Genomic DNA, 24,150 nt, shown 5'->3' on the forward strand with positions numbered 1-24,150 from the left:
GACTAGACTATAGACTAGACTATAGACTAGACTATAGACTAGACTATAGACTAGACTATAGACTAGACTATAGACTTATAGACTAGACTATAGACTGAACTATAGACTAGACTATAGACTAGACTATAGACTAGACTATAGACTAGACTATAGACTAGACTATAGACTAGACTATAGACTAGACTATAGACTAGACTATAGACTAGACTATAGACTAGGACTATAGACTAGACTATAGACTAGACTATAGACTCGACTATAGACTAGACTATAGACTAGACTATATGACTAGACTATAGACTAGACTATAGACTAGACTATAGACTAGACTATAGACTAGACTATAGACTAGACTATAGACTAGACTATAGACTAGACTATAGACTAGACTATAGACTAGACTATAGACTAGACTATAGACTAGACTATAGACTAGACTATAAACTAGACTAGACTATAGTTTCGACTAAAGACCTTAGTAGAGACTAGACTACAGTTTCGACTAAAAGCTACACTATAGACTAGACTATAGATTATACTGTAGGCTAGACTTTAGAATAGACTATAGTCTAGACTAGCCTTTAGAGTAATCTACATAGAGTAATCTATTTATAAATTCGTCTTAACCCCCACTTAATACTTCAGCTACTTTTTCTTGCCATTAACTTATTATTAGCCACAGTCAAATAAAAACTATTTTTATTCATAAATTATAAATCGCACTAACAGTAAATATGCACATTTATTTTTTAACTTGCATTTTGTTTACTTTTTTTCAAAAAATGTTTTATGTTACTCAAGGTTATCAATATTTAATACTTTTCTTTTGTAGGCATATTTTTTCTTAACGGTAGACTTGTATTAAAAGGCCTCTTTTTCGCTCTCTTTTTGACTATCTTATCTGTTTTTGACCAAGATAAAAACTAACCATGCTTTGCCAAAAATTTACTAACGTTTCTTTTAAATTTCATTACAATGACTCGAGAGTAAGCACGCGGTGAAAACGTTAGAGGTTTTAATTTTTTGTAAGAAAAAAACGTTTAAAAATTAATAAAAATTTGAGTGTATTTTAAATGTAAATAAATACAATATTTTGTATTAAAATATACAATATTAATATTAAAAATAAAGTGGATTTAAAAAAAAAATTAACTGTAAATTAAAAAATTTATAAATAAAAAGAAATTTAAAAAGGTTATTATAAAATTTATCTAACAAAACGTGGGAGTTATTTTTGCATGTAAGTAATTAATGTAATAAACTACTGTTGTAGCCAGCCCTGTTAGTTGTCACTAGCTCTTGCTCTCTCTACTATCTGTCAGTCATGCTGTTAAACAACAACTACAGCTTTTTTGTTTACATTTTGCCCATGTGTTTGTCTTGTTTGTGTGTTTTGCTCACCTTACAAAATTCTTTAATGAAAAAAAAACTCAAAATTGTTTAATAAAATTATAATTTTTTATTGTTTTTTTTGTTATAAATCCCAACCTAAACTAAACACACAACTTTTTATACATATATTTTCATGTACAGAGATCTTTTAATGATTCATACAACACAAAAAAAAAATAGAGATTGTGGATTGGGGAAAAAATCCACTTGTTGCTTGCATTTGAAGCCACCAGCTAACCACCAGTTTTTAAATGATCAGTCTTATAATTACTGTTGTTAAGTTCACACATGGTGTGTTTCGCTAAATGCAAAAGTTTTATAAATAATTTAAAAAAATAATAAACAAAAAGCTAAAAATACCTATAAATCGGAAATCGTATGATTAAATAAAAGCGTGTTTTTTTGTAATTTATACTAAATAAAATCACCATTTACAATTTACAATTTACCTTACAAAAAAAAAACGTTTATACGTCTTAATAAATTGTGTTTGAGTTGCTACAAATAAGTGTTCATTTTTTTTTATAAGAAAGTTTATTTTTTTTTTGTTAAAAAAAATTTTATACAAAAATGGATTTATTGAAAACTACCAGCAATAAAAATGGTAAGTTTCTTTTCTTTTTTGGCTTTGTTAGTTTGAAAATAACAACTACCGGCTCTTTTGTAATAATCGTTCCAAATATGAGTTATTTTTGTGGGTCAGTTATAGTTTTTGTTTTGTATTCCCCGATTTAGGGTTGCCATTTAATTTCGAAAAGTAAAGTCGTTAAAAAAGCACTAGAAAAATGTTTACACCGGTTGGCCAATACCTCGTTTTATATTGAAATAATTTGATCATAGACAATACTATAGACTTTAGTCGAGTTTAGCCCATAGACTAGTCTATAGTCTAGACTAAAGACTAGCCTATAGTTTAGCCTATAGATTAGCCTATATAGTATAGCCTATTCTGTAGTCTAGTCTATAGTCTTGTCCAGTGTAGTCTCAAGTTTATAATCTAATCTATAGTCTATACACTATAGTCTAGTCTATAGTCTAGTCTATAGTCTAGTCTATAGTCTAGTCTATAGTCTAGTCTATAGTCTAGTCTATAGTCTAGTCTATAGTCTAGTCTATAGTCTAGTCTATAGTCTATCTAGTCTAGTCTATAGTCTAGTCTATAGTCTAGTCTATAGTCTAGTCTATAGTCTAGTCTATAGTCTAGTCTATAGTCTAGTCTATAGTCTAGTCTATAGTCTAGTCTATAGTCTAGTCTATAGTCTAGTCTATAGTCTAGTCTATAGTCTAGTCTATAGTCTAGTCTATAGTCTAGTCTATAGTCTAGTCTATAGTCTAGTCTATAGTCTAGTCTATAGTCTAGTCTATAGTCTAGTCTATAGTCTAGTCTATAGTCTAGTCTATAGTCTAGTCTATAGTCTAGTCTATAGTCTAGTCTATAGTCTAGTCTATAGTATAGTCTCGTCTAGTCTATAGTCTAGTCTATAGTCTAGTCTATAGTCTAGTCTATAGTCTAGTCTATAGTCTAGTCTATAGTCTAGTCTATAGTCTAGTCTATAGTCTAGTCTATAGTCTAGTCTATAGTCTAGTCTATAGTCTAGTCTATAGTCTAGTCTATAGTCTAGTCTATAGTCTAGTCTATAGTCTAGTCTATAGTCTAGTCTATAGTCTAGTCTATAGTCTCTATAGTCTAGTCTATAGTCTAGTCTATAGTCTAGTCTATAGTCTAGTCTATAGTCTAGTCTATAGTCTAGTCTATAGTCTAGTCTATAGTCTAGTCTATAGTCTAGTCTATAGTCTAGTCTATAGTCTAGTCTATAGTCTAGTCTATAGTCTAGTCTATAGTCTAGTCTATAGTCTAGTCTATAGTCTAGTCTATAGTCTAGTCTATAGTCTAGTCTAGTCTATAGTCTTTTCTATAGTCTAGTCTATAGTCTAGTCTATAGTCTAGTCTATAGTCTAGTCTATAGTCTAGTCTATAGTCTAGTCTATAGTCTAGTCTATAGTCTAGTCTAGTCTAGTTCTAGTCTAGTCTAGTCTATAGTCTAGTCTATAGTCTAGTCTATAGTCTGTCTATAGTCTAGTCTATAGTCTAGTCTATAGTCTAGTCTATAGTCTAGTCTATAGTCTAGTCTATAGTCTAGTCTATAGTCTAGTCTATAGTCTGTTCTATAGTCTAGTCTATAGGTCTATAGTCTAGCTAGTCTAGTCTATAGTCTAGTCTATAGTCTACTCTATAGTCTAGTCTATAGTCTAGTCTATAGTTAGTCTATAGTCTAGTCTATAGTCTAGTAGTAGTCTATAGTCTAGTCTATAGTCTAGTCTATGTCTAGTCTAGTCTATAGTCTAGTCTATAGTCTAGTCTATAGTCTAGTCTATAGTCTAGTCTATAGTCTAGTCTATAGTCTAGTCTATAGTCTAGTCTATAGTCTAGTCTATAGTCTAGTCTATAGTCTAGTCTATAGTCTAGTCTATAGTCTAGTCTATAGTCTAGTCTATAGTCTAGTCTATAGTCTAGTCTATAGTCTAGTCTATAGTCTAGTCTATAGTCTAGTCTATAGTCTAGTCTATAGTCTAGTCTATAGTCTAGTCTATAGTCTAGTCTATAGTCTAGTCTATAGTCTAGTCTATAGTCTAGTCTATAGTCTAGTCTATAGTCTAGTCTATAGTCTAGTCTATAGTCTAGTCTAGTCTATAGTCTAGTCTATAGTCTAGTCTATAGTCTAGTCTATAGTCTAGTCTATAGTCTAGTCTATAGTCTAGTCTATAGTCTAGTCTATAGTCTAGTCTATAGTCTAGTCTATAGTCTAGTCTATAGTCTAGTCTATAGTCTAGTCTATAGTCTAGTCTATAGTCTAGTCTAGTCTATAGTCTAGTCTATAGTCTAGTCTATAGTCTAGTCTATAGTCTAGTCTATAGTCTAGTCTATAGTCTAGTCTATAGTCTAGTCTATAGTCTAGTCTATAGTCTAGTCTATAGTCTAGTCTATAGTCTAGTCTATAGTCTAGTCTATAGTCTAGTCTATAGTCTAGTCCATAGTCTAGTCTATAGTCTAGTCTATAGTCTAGTCTATAGTCTAGTCTATAGTCTAGTCTAGTCTAGTCTAGTCTAGTCTAGTCTAGTCTAGTCTAGTCTAGTCTAGTCTAGTCTAGTCTAGTCTAGTCTATAGTATAGTCAAGTCTAAAGTCTAGTCTACAGTCTAGTCTACGTCTAGTCTATAGTCTAGTCTATAGTGCAGCCTATAGTTAGTCTATAGTATAGACTATAGTATGCTCAATGTTATAGTCTATATATAGACTAGACTATAGTCTAGTATATAGTCTAGTCTATAGTGTAGTCTATAGTCTAGTCTAGTCTATAGTCTAGTCTAGTCTAGTCTAGTCTAGTCTATAATCTAGTCTATAGTCTAGTCTAATCTAATATAATCTAGTCTATAGTATAGTATAGTATAGTCTATAGTCTAGTCTATAGTTATAGTCTATAGTCTAGTCTATAGTTATAGTCAATAGTCTAGTCTATAGTCTAGACTATAGTTATAGTCTATAGTCTAGTATATAGTTATAGTCTATAGTCTAGTCTATGGTCTAGTCTATAGTCTAGTCTATAGTCTAGTCTATAGGCTAGTCTATAGTCTAGTCTATAGTCTAGTCTATAGTCTAGTCTATAGTCTAGTCTATAGTCTAGTCTATAGTCTAGTCTATAGTCTAGTCTATAGTCTAGTCTATAGTCTAGTCTATAGTCTAGTCTATAGTCTAGTCTATAGTCTAGTCTATAGTCTAGTCTATAGTCTAGTCTATAGTCTAGTCTATAGTCTAGTCTATAGTCTAGTCTATAGTCTATAGTCTAGTCATAGTTAGTCTATAGTCTAGTCTATAGTCTAGTCTATAGTCTAGTCTGTAGTCTAGTCTATAGTCTAGTCTATAGTATAGTCTATAGTCTAGTCTATAGTCTAGTCTATAGTCTAGTCTATAGTCTAGTCTATAGTCTAGTCTATAGTCTAGTCTATAGTCTAGTCTATAGTCTAGTCTATAGTCTAGTCTATAGTCTAGTCTATAGTCTAGTCTATAGTCTAGTCTATAGTATGCTCAATGTTATAGTCTATATATAGACTAGTCTATAGTCTAGTATATAGCCTAGTCTATAGTGTAGTCTATAGTCTAGTCTAGTCTATAGTCTAATCTATAGTCTAGTCCATAGTCTATAGTTATAGTCTATAGTCTAGCCTAAAGACTAGTCTACGTCTAGTCTATAGTATAGCCTATAGTTAGTCCATAGTATAGTCTATAGACTATACTATATATGTAGTATATAATACTATAGACTTTAGTCGAGTCTAGCCCATAGACTAGTCTATAGTCTAGACTAAAGACAAGACCAAAGACTATACTAAAAACTAGTTTAGCCTATAGATTAGTATATATATTATAGCCTATTCTGTAGCCTAGTCTATAGTCTTGTCCAGTTTAGTCTCATGTTTATATTCTAATCTATAGTCTAGTCTATACACTATAGTTTAGTCGATAGTATAGTCCACAGTCTAGTGTATAGTCTAGTCAACAGTATAGTCTATAGTCTAGTTTATAGTCTAGTCTATAGTCTAGTCTACAGTCTAGTCTATAGTCTAGTCTATAGTCTAGTCTATAGTCTAGTATATAGTCTAGTCTATAGTCTAGTCTATAGTCTAGTCTATAGTCTAGTCTATAGTCTAGTCTATAGTCTAGTCTATAGTCTAGTCTATAGTCTAGTCTATAGTCTAATCTATAGTCTAGTCTATAGTCTAGTCTAGTCTATAGTCTAGTCTATAGTCTAGTCTATAGTCTAGTCTATAGTCTAGTCTATCTATAGTCTAGTCTATAGTCTAGTCTATAGTCTAGTCTATAGTCTAGTCTATAGTCTAGTCTATAGTCTAGTCTATAGTCTAGTCTATAGTCTAGTCTATAGTCTAGTCTATAGTCTAGTCTATAGTCTAGTCTATAGTCTAGTCTATAGTCTAGTCTATAGTCTAGTCTATAGTCTAGTCTATAGTCTAGTCTATAGTCTAGTCTTTAGTCTAGTCTATAGTCTAGTCTATAGTCTAGTCTATAGTCTAGTCTATAGTCTAGTCTATAGTCTAGTCTATAGTCTAGTCTATAGTCTAGTCTATAGTCTAGTCTATAGTCTAGTCTATAGTCTAGTCTATAGTCTAGTCTATAGTCTAGTCTATAGTCTAGTCTATAGTCTAGTCTATAGTCTAGTCTATAGTCTAGTCTTTAGTCTAGTCTATAGTCTAGTCTATAGTCTAGTCTATAGTCTAGTCTATAGTCTAGTCTATAGTCTAGTCTAGTCTATAGTCTAGTCTAGTCTATAGTCTAGTCTATAGTCTAGTCTATAGTCTAGTCTATAGTCTAGTCTATAGTCTAGTCTATAGTCTATAGCCTATAGTCTATAGACTAAAGTCTATAGTCTATAGTCTATAGTCTATAGTCTATAGTCTATAGTCTATAGTCTATAGTCTATAGTCTATAGTCTATAGTCTATAGTCTATAGTCTATAGTCTAGTCTAGTCTAGTCTAGTCTAGTCTATAGTCTATAGTCTATAGTCTATAGTCTATAGTCTATAGTCTATAGTCTAGTCTAGTCTAGTCTAGTCTAGTCTAGTCTAGTCTATAGTCTAGTCTAGTCTAGTCTAGTCTATAGTCTAGTCTAGTCTATAGTCTAGTCTATAGTCTAGTCTATGGTCTAGTCTAGTCTAGTCTATAGTCTAGTCTATAGTCTAGTCTGTAGTCTAGTCTATAGTCTAGTCTATAGTATAGTCTATAGTCTAGTCTATAGTCTAGTCTATAGTCTAGTCTATAGTCTAGTCTATAGTCTAGTCTATAGTCTAGTCTATAGTCTAGTCTATAGTCCAGTCTATAGTCTAGTCTATAGTCTAGTCTATAGTCTAGTCTATAGTCTAGTCTATAGTCTAGTCTATAGTCTAGTCTATAGTCTAGTCTAGTCTATAGTCTAGTCTATAGTCTAGTCTATAGTCTAGTCTATAGTCTAGTCTATAGTCTAGTCTATAGTCTAGTCTATAGTCTAGTCTAGTCTAGTCTAGTCTATAGTCTAGTCTAGTCTATAGTCTAGTCTAGTCTAAAGACTAGTCTACGTCTAGTCTATAGTCTAGTCTATAGTATAGCCTATAGTTAGTCTATAGTATAGTCTATAGTATAGTCTATAGTATAGTCTATAGTATAGTCTATAGTATAGTCTATAGTATAGTCTATAGACTATACTATATATGTAGTATATAATACTATAGACTTTAGTCGAGTCTAGCCCATAGACTAGTCTATAGTCTAGACTAAAGACAAGACCAAAGACTAGACTAAAAACTAGTTTAGCCTATAGATTAGTATATATATTATAGCCTATTCTGTAGTCTAGTCTATAGTCTTGTCCAGTTTAGTCTCATGTTTATATTCTAATCTATAGTCTAGTCTATACACTATAGTTTAGTCGATAGTATAGTCCACAGTCTAGTGTATAGTCTAGTCAACAGTATAGTCTATAGTCTAGTTTATAGTCTAGTCTATAGACTAGTCTATAGTCTAGTCTATAGTCTAGTCTATAGTCTAGTCTATAGTCTAGTCTATAGTCTAGTCTATAGTCTAGTCTATAGTCTAGTCTATAGTCTAGTCTATAGTCTAGTCTATAGTCTAGTATATAGTCTAGTCTATAGTCTAGTCTATAGTCTAGTCTATAGTCTAGTCTATAGTCTAGTCTATAGTCTAGTCTATAGTCTAGTTTATAGTCTAGTCTATAGTCTAGTCTATAGTCTAGTCTATAGTCTAGTCTATAGTCTAGTCTATAGTCTAGTCTAGTCTATAGTCTAGTCTATTAGTCTAGTCTATGGTCTACTCTATAGTCTAGTCTATAGTCTGGTCTATAGTCTAGTCTATAGTCTAGTCTATAGTATGCTCAATGTTATAGTCTATATATAGACTAGTCTATAGTCTAGTATATAGCCTAGTCCATAGTGTAGTCTATAGTCTAGTCTAGTCTATAGTCTAATCTATAGTCTAGTCTATAGACTAGTCTATAGTCTATAGTTATAGTCTATAGTCTAGTCTATAGTTTTAGTCTATAGTCTAGTCTATAGTTTAGTCTATAGTTTAATCTATAGTCTAGTCTATAGACTAGTCCATAGTTATAGTCTATAGTCTAGTCTATAGTTTAGTCTATAGTCTAGTCTATAGTCTAGTCTATAGTCTAGTCTATAGTCTAGTCTATAGTCTAGTCTATAGTCTAGTCTATGGTCTAGTCTATAGTCTAGTCTATAGTCTAGTCTATGGTCTAGTCTATAGTCTAGTCTATAGTCTAGTCTTTAGTCTAGTCTATAGACTAGTATATAGTCCAGTCTAATCTATAGTATAGTCTAGTCTAAAGTCTAGTCTACGTCTAGTCTATAGTCTAGTCTATAGTCTAGTCTATAGTCTAGTCTATAGTCTAGTCTATAGTATGCTCAATGTTATAGTCTATATATAGACTAGTCTATAGTCTAGTATATAGCCTAGTCTATAGTGTAGTCTATAGTCTAGTCTAGTCTATAGTCTAATCTATAGTCTAGTCCATAGTCTATAGTTATAGTCTATAGTCTAGTCTATAGTCTATAGTTATAGTCTATAGTCTAGTCTATAGTTTAGTCTATAGTCTATAGTCTAATCTATAGTCTAATCTATAGTCTAGTCTATAAACTAGTCCATAGTTATAGTCTATAGTCTAGTCTATAGTCTAGTCTATAGTCTAGTCTATAGTCTAATCTATAGTCTAGTCTATAGTCTAGTCTATAGTCTAGTCTATAGTCTAGTCTATAATCTAGTCTATAGTCTAGTCTATAGTCTAGTCTATAGTCTAGTCTATAGTCTAGTCTATAGTCTAGTCTATAGTCTAGTCTATAGTCTAGTCTATAGTCTAGTCTATAGTCTAGTCTATAGTCTAGTCTATAGTCTAGTCTATAGTCTAGTCTATAGTAGATTCTATATTCTAGTCTATAGTAGATAGTAGTCTAGTCTATAGTCTAGCCTTTAGTCTAGTCTAAAGTCTAGTTAATAGTCTAGGCTATAGTGTGTTATGTTTTCATTTGTTTGCCTCTTCATTAAGTGATAAAAACGCTTAAAATGTTAATAAAACGTCAAATCTGGCAAGTACTAATTGTGCGTGTGATTGATTTTGTTTTGTAAATACAAAAATTGACACTTGGTTGTGTTTAGGGTTTTACTAATTTTTAAAATGCCATAAAGAAAGTAACGTTTACTAAGACGGGAGTTACATTTTTAACTCCCGTCTTAGTAAAGTTTAGTAAGTTTGAAAATTTAGTTAAAATATTGAATAATTTAGTGAAATAATACTTTTAAATTACTTTTCAGTCCATATACCTAGTTTAAACATATACTAAACAAACTTTAATTATTGTTATCTTTAACATTTGTAAACTATTATTTATTTTTAATGTATTTTTTTTTTTCTTTTCAACTTTGTGGTTGGCAATTTTATATTGTTTGAAATATAAATTATAAAAAATTTAACCCTATTATTAAAATTTGGCAATGAACTAAACTGACATACAAAAATATGAAAAAAAAACATACAAGATCATTGCAAAACTAAATGAATGTGTTAATTAAATAAAAAATATTTTTGTGAAAGTAATATTAACAAATAAATATAAATATGAGTATGTTGTATTTTATAATTTATATGTTTTACCTCAAACTTTAACAATATCAAGTTCAAAACCCATTCTAAAAAAATAACATAATGTTACGCATTGTTTTTGCTATAATTCATAAGACAAGCGTAATTAAGTTGTAATTGAAAAAACAAAACTTAAGGCTAATCACAGTTTTTGTTATAAACTTTTAATTTCTGATTGCATTCCCTTAATTGTATATCATTGTTAATGTCAAACTATGATCATACCTTTAAATAAAAAAACCCACTTTCTAATAGATTTAGTAATTTTTTTATATTGTTGTCAATTGCTCTTTTTGTCTGTATTCGAAATTATATTTGAAATGCATATTCAAATATTTATATATTTTTGCTATAATGAATGACAATTGTTGTTTAAATAATTTACATATTTACAATACAATCGTTAAATTATGTATGAACTCATCATACACTCATTTTAAATAAATACAAAAAAAAAAAAAAAAACAAAAAAAAAACAACAACTATAAATGCGTTCAGTCAAACCAATGTTAAGTCAAAATCGCGTGATCTTTAAAAACACGTTTCTTTCATTGAGAACTAGTAAAGTATTTTTTATTTATAAAATTAATATAAAAGCAAAATTTTATGTTTTTTTTTAAAGATATGACCAAAAGGTGTTTAAAAAAAGAAATATTTGATTTTGATGAATGAAATATATTAAAATATACAACAGATTTTCGGAATATAAATAATGATAAAGTTTAAAAGAATATATTAATGACTCATTCATAAGTTTATAGGCTTAACGGTAGACTACATAAATTGTCAGCTAATTTTTACTCTGAAAAAAAGCAAAATAGACTAGACTATGGGCTAGACTATACACTAGACTATAGATTAGACTATAGACTAGACTATAGACTAGACTATAGACTAGGCTATAGACTAGATTATAGACTAGACTAAAGACTAGACTATAGACTAGACTATAGACTAGACTATAGACTAGACTATAGACTAGACTATAGACTAGACTATAGACTAGACTATAGACTAGACTATAGACTAGGACTATAGACTAGACTATAGACTAGACTATAGACTATACTATAGACTAGGCCATAGACTATACTATAGACTAGACTATGACTAGACAATAGACTAGACTATAGACTAGGCTATAGACTAGACTATAGACTAGACTATAGACTAGACTATAGACTAGACTATAGACTAGACTATAGACTAGACTATAGACTAGACTATAGACTAGACTATAGACTAGACTATAGACTAGACTATAGACTAGACTAGACTAGACTATAGACTAGACTATAGACTAGACTATAGACTAGACTATAGACTAGACTATAGACTAGACTATAGACTAGACTATAGACTAGACTATAGACTAGACTATAGACTATACTAGACTAGACTATAGACTAGACTATAGACTAGACTATAGACTAGACTATAGACTAGACTATAGACTAGACTATAGACTAGACTATAGACTAGACTATAGACTAGACTATAGACTAGACTATAGACTAGACTATAGACTAGACTATAGACTAGACTATAGACTAGACTATAGACTAGACTATAGACTAGACTATAGACTAGACTATAGACTAGACTATAGACTAGACTATAGACTAGACTATAGACTAGACTATAGACTAGACTATAGACTAGACTATAGACTAGACTATAGACTAGACTATAGACTAGACTATAGACTAGACTATAGACTAGACTATAGACTAGACTATAGACTAGACTATAGACTAGACTATAGACTAGACTATAGACTAGACTATAGACTAGACTATAAACTAGACTATAGACTAGATTATAGACTAGACTATAGACTAGACTGCAGACTAGACTATAGACTAGATTATAGACTAGACTACAGACTAGACTATAGACTAGACTATAGACTAGACTATAGACTAGACTATAGATTCGACTATAGACTAGACTATAGACTAGACTATAGACTAGACTATAGACTAGACTATAGACTAGACTATAGACTAGACTATAGACTAGACTATAGACTAGACTATTGACTAGACTATAGACTAGACTATAGACTAGACTATAGACTAGACTATAGACTAGACTATAGACTAGACTATAGACTAGACTATAGACTAGACTATAGACTAGACTATAGACTAGACTATAAACTAGACTATAGACTAGACTATAGACTAGATTATAGACTAGACTATAGACTAGACTGCAGACTAGACTATAGACTAGATTATAGACTAGACTACAGACTAGACTATAGACTAGACTATAGACTAGACTATAGACTAGACTATAGACTAGACTATAGACTAGACTATAGACTAGACTATAGACTAGACTATAGACTAGACTATAGACTAGACTATAGACTAGACTATAGTCTAGTCTATAGACTAGACTATAGACTAGACTATAGACTAGAGACTAGACTATAGACTAGACTATAGACTAGACTATAGACTAGACTATAGACTAGACTATAGACTAGACTATAGGCTAGACTATAGACTAGACTATAGACTAGACTATAGACTAGACTATAGACTAGACTATAGACTAGACTATAGACTAGACTATAGACTAGACTATAGACTAGACTATAGACTAGACTATAGACTAGACTATAGACTAGACTATAGACTCGACAATTGACTAGACTATAGACTAGACTATAGACTAGACTATAGACTAGACTATAGACTAGACTATAGACTAGACTATAGACTAGACTATAGACTAGACTATAGACTAGACTATAGACTAGACTGTAGACTAGACTATAGACTAGACTATAGACTAGACTATAGACTAGACCATAGACTAGACTATAGACTAGACTATAGACTAGACTATAGACTAGACTATAGACAAGACCATAGACTATACTATAGACTAGACCATAGACTAGACTATAGACTAGACTATAGACTAGACTATAGACTAGACTATAGACTAGACTATAGACTAGACTATAGACTAGACTATAGACTAGACTATAGACTAGACTATAGACTAGACTATAGACTAGACTATAGACTAGACTATAGACTAGACTATAGACTAGACTATAGACTAGACTATAGACTAGACTATAGACTAGACTATAGACTAGACTATAGACTAGACTATAGACTAGACTATAGACTAGACTATAGACTAGACTATAGACTAGACTATAGACTAGACTATAGACTAGACTATAGACTAGACTATAGACTAGACTATAGACTAGACTATAGACTAGACTATAGACTAGACTATAGACTAGACTATAGACTAGACGATAGACTAGACTAGACTATAGACTAGACTATACTATAGACTAGACTATAGACTAGACTATAGACTAGACTATAGACTAGACTATAGACTAGACTATAGACTAGACTATAGACTAGACTATAGACTAGACTATAGACTAGACTATAGACTAGACTATAGACTAGACTATAGACTAGACTATAGACTAGACTATAGACTAGACTATAGACTAGACTATAGACTAGACTATAGACTAGACTATAGACTAGACTATAGACTAGACTATAGACTAGACTATAGACTAGACTAGACTAGACTATAGACTAGACTATAGACTAGACTATAGACTAGACTATAGACTAGACTATCTAGACTATAGACTAGACTATAGACTAGACTATAGACTAGACTATAGACTAGACTATAGACTAGACTATAGACTAGACTATAGACTAGACTATAGACTAGACTATAGACTAGACTATAGACTAGACTATAGACTAGACTATAGACTAGACTATAGACTAGGCTATAGACTAGACTATAGACTAGACTATAGACTAGACTATAGACTAGACTATAGACTAGACTATAGACTAGACTATAGACTAGACTATAGACTAGACTATAGACTAGACTAGACTATAGACTAGACTATAGACTAGACTATAGACTAGACTATAGACTAGACTATTGACTAGACTATAGACTAGACTATAGACTAGACTATAGACTAGACTATAGACTAGACTATAGACTAGACTATAGACTAGACTATAGACTAGACTATAGACTAGACTATAGACTAGACTATAGACTAGACTATAGACTAGACTATAGACTAGACTATAGACTAGACTATAGACTAGACTATAGACTAGACTATAGACTAGACTATAGACTAGACTATAGACTAGACTATAGACTAGACTATAGACTAGACTATAGATTAGACTATAGACTAGACTATAGACTAGACTATAGACTAGACTATAGACTAGACTATAGACTAGACTATAGACTAGACTAGACTATAGACTAGACTATAGACTAGACTATAGACTAGACTATAGACTAGACTATAGACTAGACTATAGACTAGACTATAGACTAGACTATAGACTAGACTATAGACTAGACTATAGACTAGACTATAGACTAGACTATAGACTAGACTATAGACTAGACTATAGACTAGACTATAGACTAGACTATAGACTAGACTATAGACTAGACTATAGACTAGACTATAGACTAGACTATAGACTAGACTATAGACTAGACTATAGACTAGACTATAGACTAGACTATAGACTAGACTAGACTAGACTATAGACTAGACTATAGACTAGACTATAGACTAGACTATAGACTAGACTATAGACTAGACTATAGACTAGACTATAGACTAGACTATAGACTAGACTATAGACTAGACTATAGACTAGACTATAGACTAGACTATAGACTAGACTATAGACTAGACTATATAATAGACTATATAATAGACTATAGACTAGACTATAGACTAGACTATAGACTAGACTATAGACTAGACTATAGACTAGACTATAGACTAGACTATAGACTAGACTATAGACTAGACTATAGACTAGACTATAGACTAGACTATAGACTAGACTATAGACTAGACTATAGACTAGACTATAGACTAGACTATAGACTAGACTATAGACTAGACTATAGACTAGACTATAGACTAGACTATAGACTAGACTATAGACTGGACTATAGTCTATTGGGTAGACTAGTCTATGGACTAGACTTTAGACTAGACTTTAATCTAAACTATATACTATACCACAGACTATATAATAGAACAAACTATTGACTAGATTGAAGACTGGAATATCGACTCTAGTTTAGTCTATAGACTAGACTATACACTAGACCCAGTGTTTGTTTCTGTTACATTTTTCCTTCATAAAAACCGTAATTTTTCACCTTTACCAAAAATAATCATACCAAATATTAGCAACTGCGTACATTAAAAATTGATGACAATATTAATAACAATAACAACAACAACTAAATGACATATTTATTTGCCCTAAAGAGCAATGTAAACAAAAGATCAGTTACTTTTATTCTATACAATTAAACGCATTCTTTATTTACTTTCAAATTGTTATTGCTTTTGCTATGAAGGGTTTGTGTAGTTGTTGTTGTTGTTGAGATTTTGCAAAAACAAACGAAGAAGTAGAAATTCGTAATGCAATGACTTGATAGTTGCAATACAAAGCAATTAAATGCATTTAATTATTATTTAAAGATGTATAAGTGTTTAGATACTTGAATAAATTAATTGTCATGCTATAATATGACATTTTCCATAGTTTTTTAATTTTAATTTGCGCAAAACACAAACTTTTTAGAAAAAGTAAAAACAAAAAAACGACTTTTTTACTAGAGTGCAATTTTTTAAAATTACCTTCCATGTTGTTCTATATGAGTGCATTTCTAATAGGAAGGGAGCGAAGAAAACAATAAAAAGAGACAAAATTAAATTATAAATTTTCAAAGTCAAGCTCGGTTAAGATTTTAGTCTTTCCTATAACATCGTCAGATAAACAACGTTCAAAAAGTCATTAATAAATAAAAAATAAAATTAATTGTTGGTTTCTTAAATATTTTGTATAATTAATACATAGGTACAAAAAATATTAATTTTATTTTCCAGGCCACCACGATAATTCCCACGAAGAAGCCCTGGAACGTATTATTAAGTCATTAAAATCTCCCACTATGGTCTGTGAGGGCACCATTTCGATGGCCAAATACCTCACACCTTTTGTAATATTTGGCGCTTCGGGTGATTTGGCCAAAAAGAAAATTTATCCCACTTTATGGTGGTTATATCGTGATAATCTCTTGCCTAAACCCACTAGATTTTGTGGTTATGCCCCGTTCTAAGTTAACCACTTTGGATGTACGCAAATCGTGTGAGAAATATATGAAGGTAAGTGTTTCTTTTTCCCCTTTTGTAATTAAGGTTAAAGTTCCCTAATTACATTAATTTTTAAATATAAACTTAATTGTGTGAATAATTTATTATATAAAGTGCATTATTTTGTTCATATAATGAGCGTTTTTTTTAAAAACAACAACTGTAAAGTCATTTGTATTCTATAGGTTCAATTATAGAAATTTTCTTAATCGTATGATTTGTGCACCAAATGACAAGCAAAATTAAAGTTTTATAGAGCTAAACAAGTGAAATTTTCCGCTATATGTACAGGCCTATTGTTTGACTATATTCTTGACTATAGATTAGTCTATAAGTAGGACTATAGTGCAAACTAAAGTCAGGTCAATAGACCTATCTATTGCCTGGCAGAATTGACTATATTCCATACTATAGACTAGTCTATAAGTAGCACTACAGTTCGAACTAAAGTCTGTATAATAGACTAGTCTATAGTCTGGATAGTAGCCTAGCTTAAAACCTTTACAATTATAGTCTGTCTAATCTAAAGTCTTGTCTATAGTCTAGTTTATAATCTTTACAATACTCTGAGCAATAAACTACTATAGAGTATGATAATCTAATATAGTCTATAGTGTAGTCTATGGTGTAGTGTATAGTGTGGTGTATAGTGTAGTGTATAGTGTAGTGTATAGTGTAGTGTATAGTATAGTGTATAGTCTAGTCTATAGTCAGTCTATAGTCTAATCTATAGGAAAGTCTATAGTCTAGTCTATAGTAGGCTAGTCTATAGTCTAGTCTAGTCTAGTCTAGTCAACAGTCTAGTCTATAGTCTAGTGTATAGTCTAGTCTATAGTCTAGTCTATAGTCTAGTCTATAGTCTAGTCTATAGTTCTAGTCTCATAGTCTAGTCTATAGTCTAGTCTATAGTCTAGTCTATAGTCTAGTCTATAGTCTAGTCTATAGTCTAGTCTATAGTCTAGTCTATAGTCTAGTCTATAGTCTAGTCTATAGTCTAGTCTATAGTCTAGTCTATAGTCTAGTCTATAGTCTAGTCTATAGTCTAGTCTATAGTCTAGTCTATAGTCTAGTCTATAGTCTAGTCTATAGTCTAGTCTATAGTCTAGTCTATAGTCTAGTCTATAGTCTAGTCTATAGTCTAGTCTATAGTCTAGTCTAGTCTAGTCTATTGTCTAGTCTATAGTCTAGTCTATAGTCTAGTCTATAGTCTAGTCTATAGTCTAGTCTATAGTCTAGTCTATAGTCTAGTCTATAGTCTAGTCTATAGTCTAGTCTATAATCTATCTAGTCTATAGTCTAGTGTATAGTCTAGTCTATAGTCTAGTCTATAGTCTAGTCTATAGTCTAGTCTATAGTCTAGTCTATAGTCTAGTCTATAGTCTAGTCTATAGTCTAGTCTATAGTCTAGTCTATAGGAAAGTCTATAGTAGTCTAGTCTATAGTCTAGTCTAGTCTAGTCTACAGTCTAGTCAACAGTCTAGTCTATAGTCTAGTCTATAGTCTAGTCTATAGTCTAGTCTATAGTCTAGTCTATAGTCTAGTCTATAGTCTAGTCTATAGTCTAGTCTATAGTCTAGTCTATAGTCTAGTCTATAGTCTAGTCTATAGTCTAGTCTATAGTCTAGTCTATAGTCTAGTCTATAGTCTAGTCTATAGTCTAGTCTATAGTCTAGTCTATAGTCTAGTCTATAGTCTAGTCTATAGTCTAGTCTATAGTCTAGTCTATAGTCTAGTCTATAGTCTAGTCTATAGTCTAGTCTATAGTCTAGTCTATAGTCTAGTCTATAGTCTAGTCTAGTCTAGTCTATAGTCTAGTCTATAGTCTAGTCTATAGTCTAGTCTAGTCTATAGTCTAGTCTATAGTCTAGTCTATAGTCTAGTCTATAGTCTAGTCTATAGTCTAGTCTAGTCTAGTCTATAGTCTAGTCTAGTCTAGTCTAGTCTAGTCTAGTCTAGTCTAGTCTAGTCTAGTCTAGTCTAGTCTAGTCTAGTCTAGTCTAGTCTAGTCTAGTCTAGTCTAGTCTCTAGTCTAGTCTAGTATAGTCTAGTCTAGTCTAGTCTATAGTCTAGTCTATAGTCTAGTCTAGTCTAGTCTATAGTCTAGTCTATAGTCTAGTCTATAGTCTAGTCTATAGTCTAGTCTAGTCTATAGTCTAGTCTATAGTCTAGTCTAGTCTATAGTCTAGTCTATAGTCTAGTCTATAGTCTAGTCTATAGTCTAGTCTATAGTCTAGTCTATAGTCTAGTCTATAGTCTAGTCTATAGTCTAGTCTATAGTCTAGTCTATAGTCTAGTCTATAGTCTAGTCTATAGTCTAGTCTATAGTCTAGTCTATAGTCTAGTCTATAGTCTAGTCTATAGTCTAGTCTATAGTCTAGTCTATAGTCTAGTCTATAGTCTAGTCTATAGTCTAGTCTATAGTCTAGTCTATAGTCTAGTCTATAGTCTAGTCTAGTCTAGTCTATAGTCTAGTCTATAGTCTAGTCTATAGTCTAGTCTATAGTCTAGTCTATAGTCTAGTCTATAGTCTAGTCTATAGTCTAGTCTATAGTCTAGTCTATAGTCTAGTCTATAGTCTAGTCTATAGTCTAGTCTATAGTCTAGTCTATAGTCTAGTCTATAGTCTAGTCTATAGTCTAGTCTCTAGTCTAGTCTAGTCTATAGTCTAGTTATCTATAGTCTAGTCTATAGTCTAGTCTATAGTCTAGTCTATAGTCTAGTCTATAGTCTAGTCTATAGTCTAGTCTATAGTCTAGTCTATAGTCTAGTCTATAGTCTAGTCTATAGTCTAGTCAATAGTCTAGTATAGTCTAGTCTATAGTCTAGTCTATAGTCTAGTCTATAGTCTAGTCTATAGTCTAGTCTATAGTCTAGTCTATAGTCTAGTCTATAGTCTAGTCTATAGTCTAGTCTATAGTCTAGTCAATAGTCTAGTCTATAGTCTAGTCTATAGTCTAGTCTATAGTCTAGTCTATAGTCTAGTCTATAGTCTAGTCTATAGTCTAGTCAATAGTCTAGTCTATAGTCAAGTCTATAGTCTAGTCTATAGTCTAGTCTATAGTCTAGTCTATAGTCTAGTCTATAGTCTAGTCTATAGTCTAGTCTATAGTCTAGTCTATAGTCTAGTCTATAGTCTAGTCTATAGTCTAGTCTATAGGAAAGTCTATAGTAGTCTAGTCTATAGTCTAGTCTAGTCTAGTCTACAGTCTAGTCAACAGTCTAGTCTATAGTCTAGTCTATAGTCTATAGTCTAGTCTATAGTCTAGTCTATAGTCTAGTCTATAGTCTAGTCTATAGTCTAGTCTATAGTCTAGTCTATAGTCTAGTCTATAGTCTAGTCTATAGTCTAGTCTATAGTCTAGTCTATAGTCTAGTCTATAGTCTAGTCTATAGTCTAGTCTATAGTCTAGTCTATAGTCTAGTCTATAGTCTAGTCTATAGTCTAGTCTATAGTCTAGTCTATAGTCTAGTCTATAGTCTAGTCTATAGTCTAGTCTATAGTCTAGTATAGTCTAGTCTATAGTCTAGTCTATAGTCTAGTCTAGTCTATAGTCTAGTCTATAGTCTAGTCTATAGTCTAGTCTATAGTCTAGTCTATAGTCTAGTCTAGTCTAGTCTAGTCTAGTCTATAGTCTAGTCTAGTCTAGTCTAGTCTAGTCTAGTCTAGTCTAGTCTAGTCTAGTCTATAGTCTAGTCTAGTCTAGTCTATAGTCTAGTCTATAGTCTAGTCTAGTCTAGTCTATAGTCTAGTCTATAGTCTAGTCTATAGTCTAGTCTAGTCTATAGTCTAGTCTATAGTCTAGTCTAGTCTATAGTCTAGTCTATAGTCTAGTCTATAGTCTAGTCTATAGTCTAGTCTATAGTCTAGTCTATAGTCTAGTCTATAGTCTAGTCTATAGTCTAGTCTATAGTCTAGTCTATAGTCTAGTCTATAGTATAGTCTAGGTCTAGTCTAGTCTATAGTCTAGTCTATAGTCTAGTCTATAGTCTAGTTATAGTCTAGTCTATAGTCTAGTCTATAGTCTAGTCTATAGTCTAGTCTATAGTCTAGTCTATAGTCTAGCTATAGTCTAGTCTATAGTTAGTCTATAGTCTAGTCTATAGTCTAGTCTATAGTCTAGTCTATTTAGTTCTAGTCTATGTCTAGTCTATAGCTAGTCTATAGTCTAGTCTATAGTCTAGTCTATAGTCTAGTCTATAGTCTAGTCTATAGTCTAGTCTATAGTCTAGTCTATAGTCTAGTCTATAGTCTAGTCTATAGTCTAGTCTATAGTCTAGTCTATAGTCTAGTCTATAGTCTAGTCTATAGTCTAGTCTATAGTCTAGTCTATAGTCTAGTCTATAGTCTAGTCTATAGTCTAGTCTATAGTCTAGTATAGTTCTAGTTCTATAGTCTAGTCTATAGTTCTAGTCTATAGTCTAGTCTATAGTTAGTCTCTAGTGGTCTATAGTCTAGTCTATAGTCTAGTCTATAGTCTAGTCTATAGTCTAGTCTATATAGTCTAGTCTATAGTCTAGTCTATAGTCTAGTCTATAGTCTAGTCTATAGTCTAGTCTATAGTCAGTCTATAGTCTAGTCTATAGTCTAGTCTATAGTCTAGTCTATAGTCTAGTCTATAGTCTAGTCTAGTCCTATAGTCTAGTCTATAGTCTAGTCTATAGTCTAGTCGATAGTCTAGTCTATAGTCTAGTCTATAGTCTTGTCTATAGTCTAGTCTATAGTCTAGTCTATAGTCTAGTCTATTGTCTAGTCTATAGTCTAGTCTATAGTATAGTCTATTGTCTAGTCTATTGTCTAGTCTATTGTCTAGTCTATAGTCTAGTTTATAGTCTAGTCTGCAGTGTAGTCCCTAGTCTAGTCTATAGTCTAGTTTTTAGTCTAGTCTATAGTCTAGTTTTTAGTCTAGTTCATAGTCTAGTCTATTTGAATGATCGACTAAAATTTATTTCTTTTTCCCCCCATTTACAGGTCCAACCCCATGAACAGCAACGCTATGAAGAATTCTGGCAATTAAATGATTATGTATCGGGTAACTATGATGGTCGTTTGGGTTTCGAAATGCTACAGCAACAAATGGAGGCTATGGAAAATAAAGGAATAGCAAATCGTATATTCTACTTAGCGTTGCCGCCATCAGTGTTCAATAGTGTAACCGTACATGTTAAGGAGATATGTTTATCGAAAAAGTAAGTGAATTTAAAAGAAATTCTCAAATCGTATGATCTTTAACGTAGTATTTTTTTGATTTCATTAACAGAGGTTGGAATCGTGTTATTATTGAGAAACCTTTTGGCCGTGATGATGTATCTTCCAAACATTTAAGCGATCACTTAGCTTCTCTCTTCCACGAAGAACAAATTTATCGTATTGATCATTATTTGGGCAAAGAAATGGTACAAAATCTCATGACTATACGTTTTGCCAATAAGATATTGGGTGCCACATGGAATCGTGAGAGCATAGCCTCGGTTCTAATCACCTTTAAAGAGCCCTTTGGTACCGAGGGACGTGGTGGCTATTTCGATGAATTCGGCATTATACGTGATGTTATGCAAAATCATCTTTTACAGATATTATCTTTGGTGGCCATGGAAAAACCGGTTACCTGTCATCCCGACGACATAAGAGATGAAAAGGTTAAGGTTTTGAAAAGTATACCCGCGTTAACGTTAGATGATATGGTTTTGGGTCAATATATAGGTAATCCCGAGGGTCAGGGTGAAGCTTTAAAAGGTTATTTAGATGATCCTACTGTTGATCCCAATTCCACAACACCCACCTATGCCTTGGGGGTGTTAAAGATTAATAACGAACGTTGGCAGGGGGTTCCCTTTATACTGAGATGTGGCAAGGCTTTGAATGAACGTAAGGCAGAGGTACGCATCCAATACCAGGACATACCCGGCGATATATTCGAGGGTAATACTAAACGTAATGAATTGGTAATACGTGTCCAACCGGGCGAGGCTTTGTATTTCAAAATGATGACCAAATCCCCGGGCATTACATTCGATATTGAAGAAACCGAATTGGATTTGACCTATGAACATCGCTACCGAGATTCCTACTTACCCGATGCCTATGAACGTTTAATCCTAGATGTTTTCTGTGGTTCTCAAATGCATTTTGTACGTTCCGATGAGTTGCGCGAAGCCTGGCGTATTTTCACGCCCATTTTACATCAAATTGAGAATAACAAAGTGAAACCTATACCTTATAAGTACGGTTCTCGCGGTCCCAAAGAGGCCGATGTTAAGTGTAGTGAGAGTAATTTTAAATATTATGGTTCTTATAAATGGCATGGAAATAATAATAACTGGATAAATAGAACACAATAGTTTTTAGGTGCTTTTTTCATTAAGACATTAATTTTTCGCGTGTTTTTTCTTTGTACAAAATTCATGGTTTCATTTGTATAAGAAAATAAAATCCAGATTTTTCATTAATTTTTAGAAAATTTTGTACAAAAATTACATTATTTCATTTGTTTACATTTTTTTGTTTTTTGTAAAAATTTATTATTCAAAATTCATTAATTATAAAAATATTTCATAATTATTTTGTATTAAGTTTATTGGACTTGTTGGATTTAATTTATAACAAAAAATTTGTTTGTTGCAAAAATAAAATAAAATTATGAAAAAATTAATAAAAATATATTTTTTAAATAAAAACTTTTTAAAAGGGGTTGTTTTTGCTTTATTTTGGTAAAACGATATTTTTCTAATGAAACTATAAGAAATTTCTTTAAAAGTCTAGTCTATAGTCTAGCCTACAGTTTAGTCTATAGTATAGTATATACTCTAGTCTATTGTCTAGTCTATAGTCTAGTCTAATCTATAGTTTAGTCTATAGTCTAGTCTATAATCTAGTTTATAGTCTACTCCAAAGACAAGTATATAGTCTAGTCTATAGTCTAGTCTATAGTCTAGTCTATAGTCTAGTCTATAGTCTAGTCTATAGTCTAGTCTACAGTCTAGTATATAATCTAGTCTATAGTCTAGTATATAGTCTAGTCTACAGTCTGGTCTACAGTCTAGTCTATGGTCTAGTCTATAGTCTAGTCTATAGTCTAGTTTATAGTCTAGTCTATAGTCTAGTCTATAGTCTAGTCTATAGTCTAGTCTATAGTCTAGTCTATAGTCTAGTCTATAGTCTAGCCTAGAGTCTAGTCTATAGTCTAGTCTATAGTCTAGTCGACAGTCTAGTCTATGGTCTAGTCTATGGTCTAGTCTATAGTCTAGTCTATAGTCTAGTCTATAGTCTAGTCTACAGTCTAGTCTAGTCTATAGTCTAGTCTATAGTCTAGTCTATAGTCTAGTCTATAGTCTAGTCTATAGTCTAGTCTAGTCTATAGTCTAGTCTAGTCTATAGTCTAGTCTATAGTCTAGTCTATAGTCTAGTCTATAGTCTAGTCTATAGTCTAGTCTATAGTCTAGTCTATAGTCTAGTCTATAGTCTAGTCTATAGTCTAGTCTAGTCTAGTCTATAGTCTAGTCTATAGTCTATAGTCTATAGTCTAGTCTATAGTCTAGTCTATAGTCTAGTCTATAGTCTAGTCTATAGTCTAGTCTATTCTAGTCTAGTCAGTCTATAGTCTAGTCTATAGTCTAGTCTATAATCTAGTTTATAGTATACTCCAAAGACAAGTATATAGTCTAGTCTATAGTCTAGTTTTATAGTCTAGTCTATAGTCTAGTATATAGTCTAGTTTAAGTCTACTCCAAATTCAAGTCTATAGTTAAGTCTATAGCCTAGTCTATAGTTTAGTGTGTAGTCTAGTCTATAGTTTAGTCCATAGTCTAGT

The 24,150-nt window shown here is 31.8% G+C and overlaps 1 protein-coding gene across 1 annotated transcript; it reads left to right on the forward strand.

The window, feature by feature from the left end:
• Positions 1 to 1,962: 1,962 nt before the first annotated feature.
• Positions 1,963 to 22,998, forward strand: LOC119606419 (glucose-6-phosphate 1-dehydrogenase). Its single transcript, XM_037959932.1, is given in 7 exon segments — positions 1,963 to 1,996; positions 16,076 to 16,153; positions 16,156 to 16,184; positions 16,186 to 16,299; positions 16,301 to 16,354; positions 21,312 to 21,529; positions 21,601 to 22,998. Coding segments are annotated over 7 exon segments (1,608 nt in total). The 3' UTR covers positions 22,682 to 22,998.
• The last annotated feature ends 1,152 nt before the right edge of the window (positions 22,999 to 24,150 follow it).

The sequence above is a fragment of the Lucilia sericata genome, unplaced genomic scaffold (assembly GCF_015586225.1).
Source record: "Lucilia sericata isolate MDLA Ls3-8-SP2 unplaced genomic scaffold, ASM1558622v1 Contig000583F_arrow, whole genome shotgun sequence".
Lineage (NCBI taxonomy): Eukaryota > Metazoa > Arthropoda > Insecta > Diptera > Calliphoridae > Lucilia > Lucilia sericata.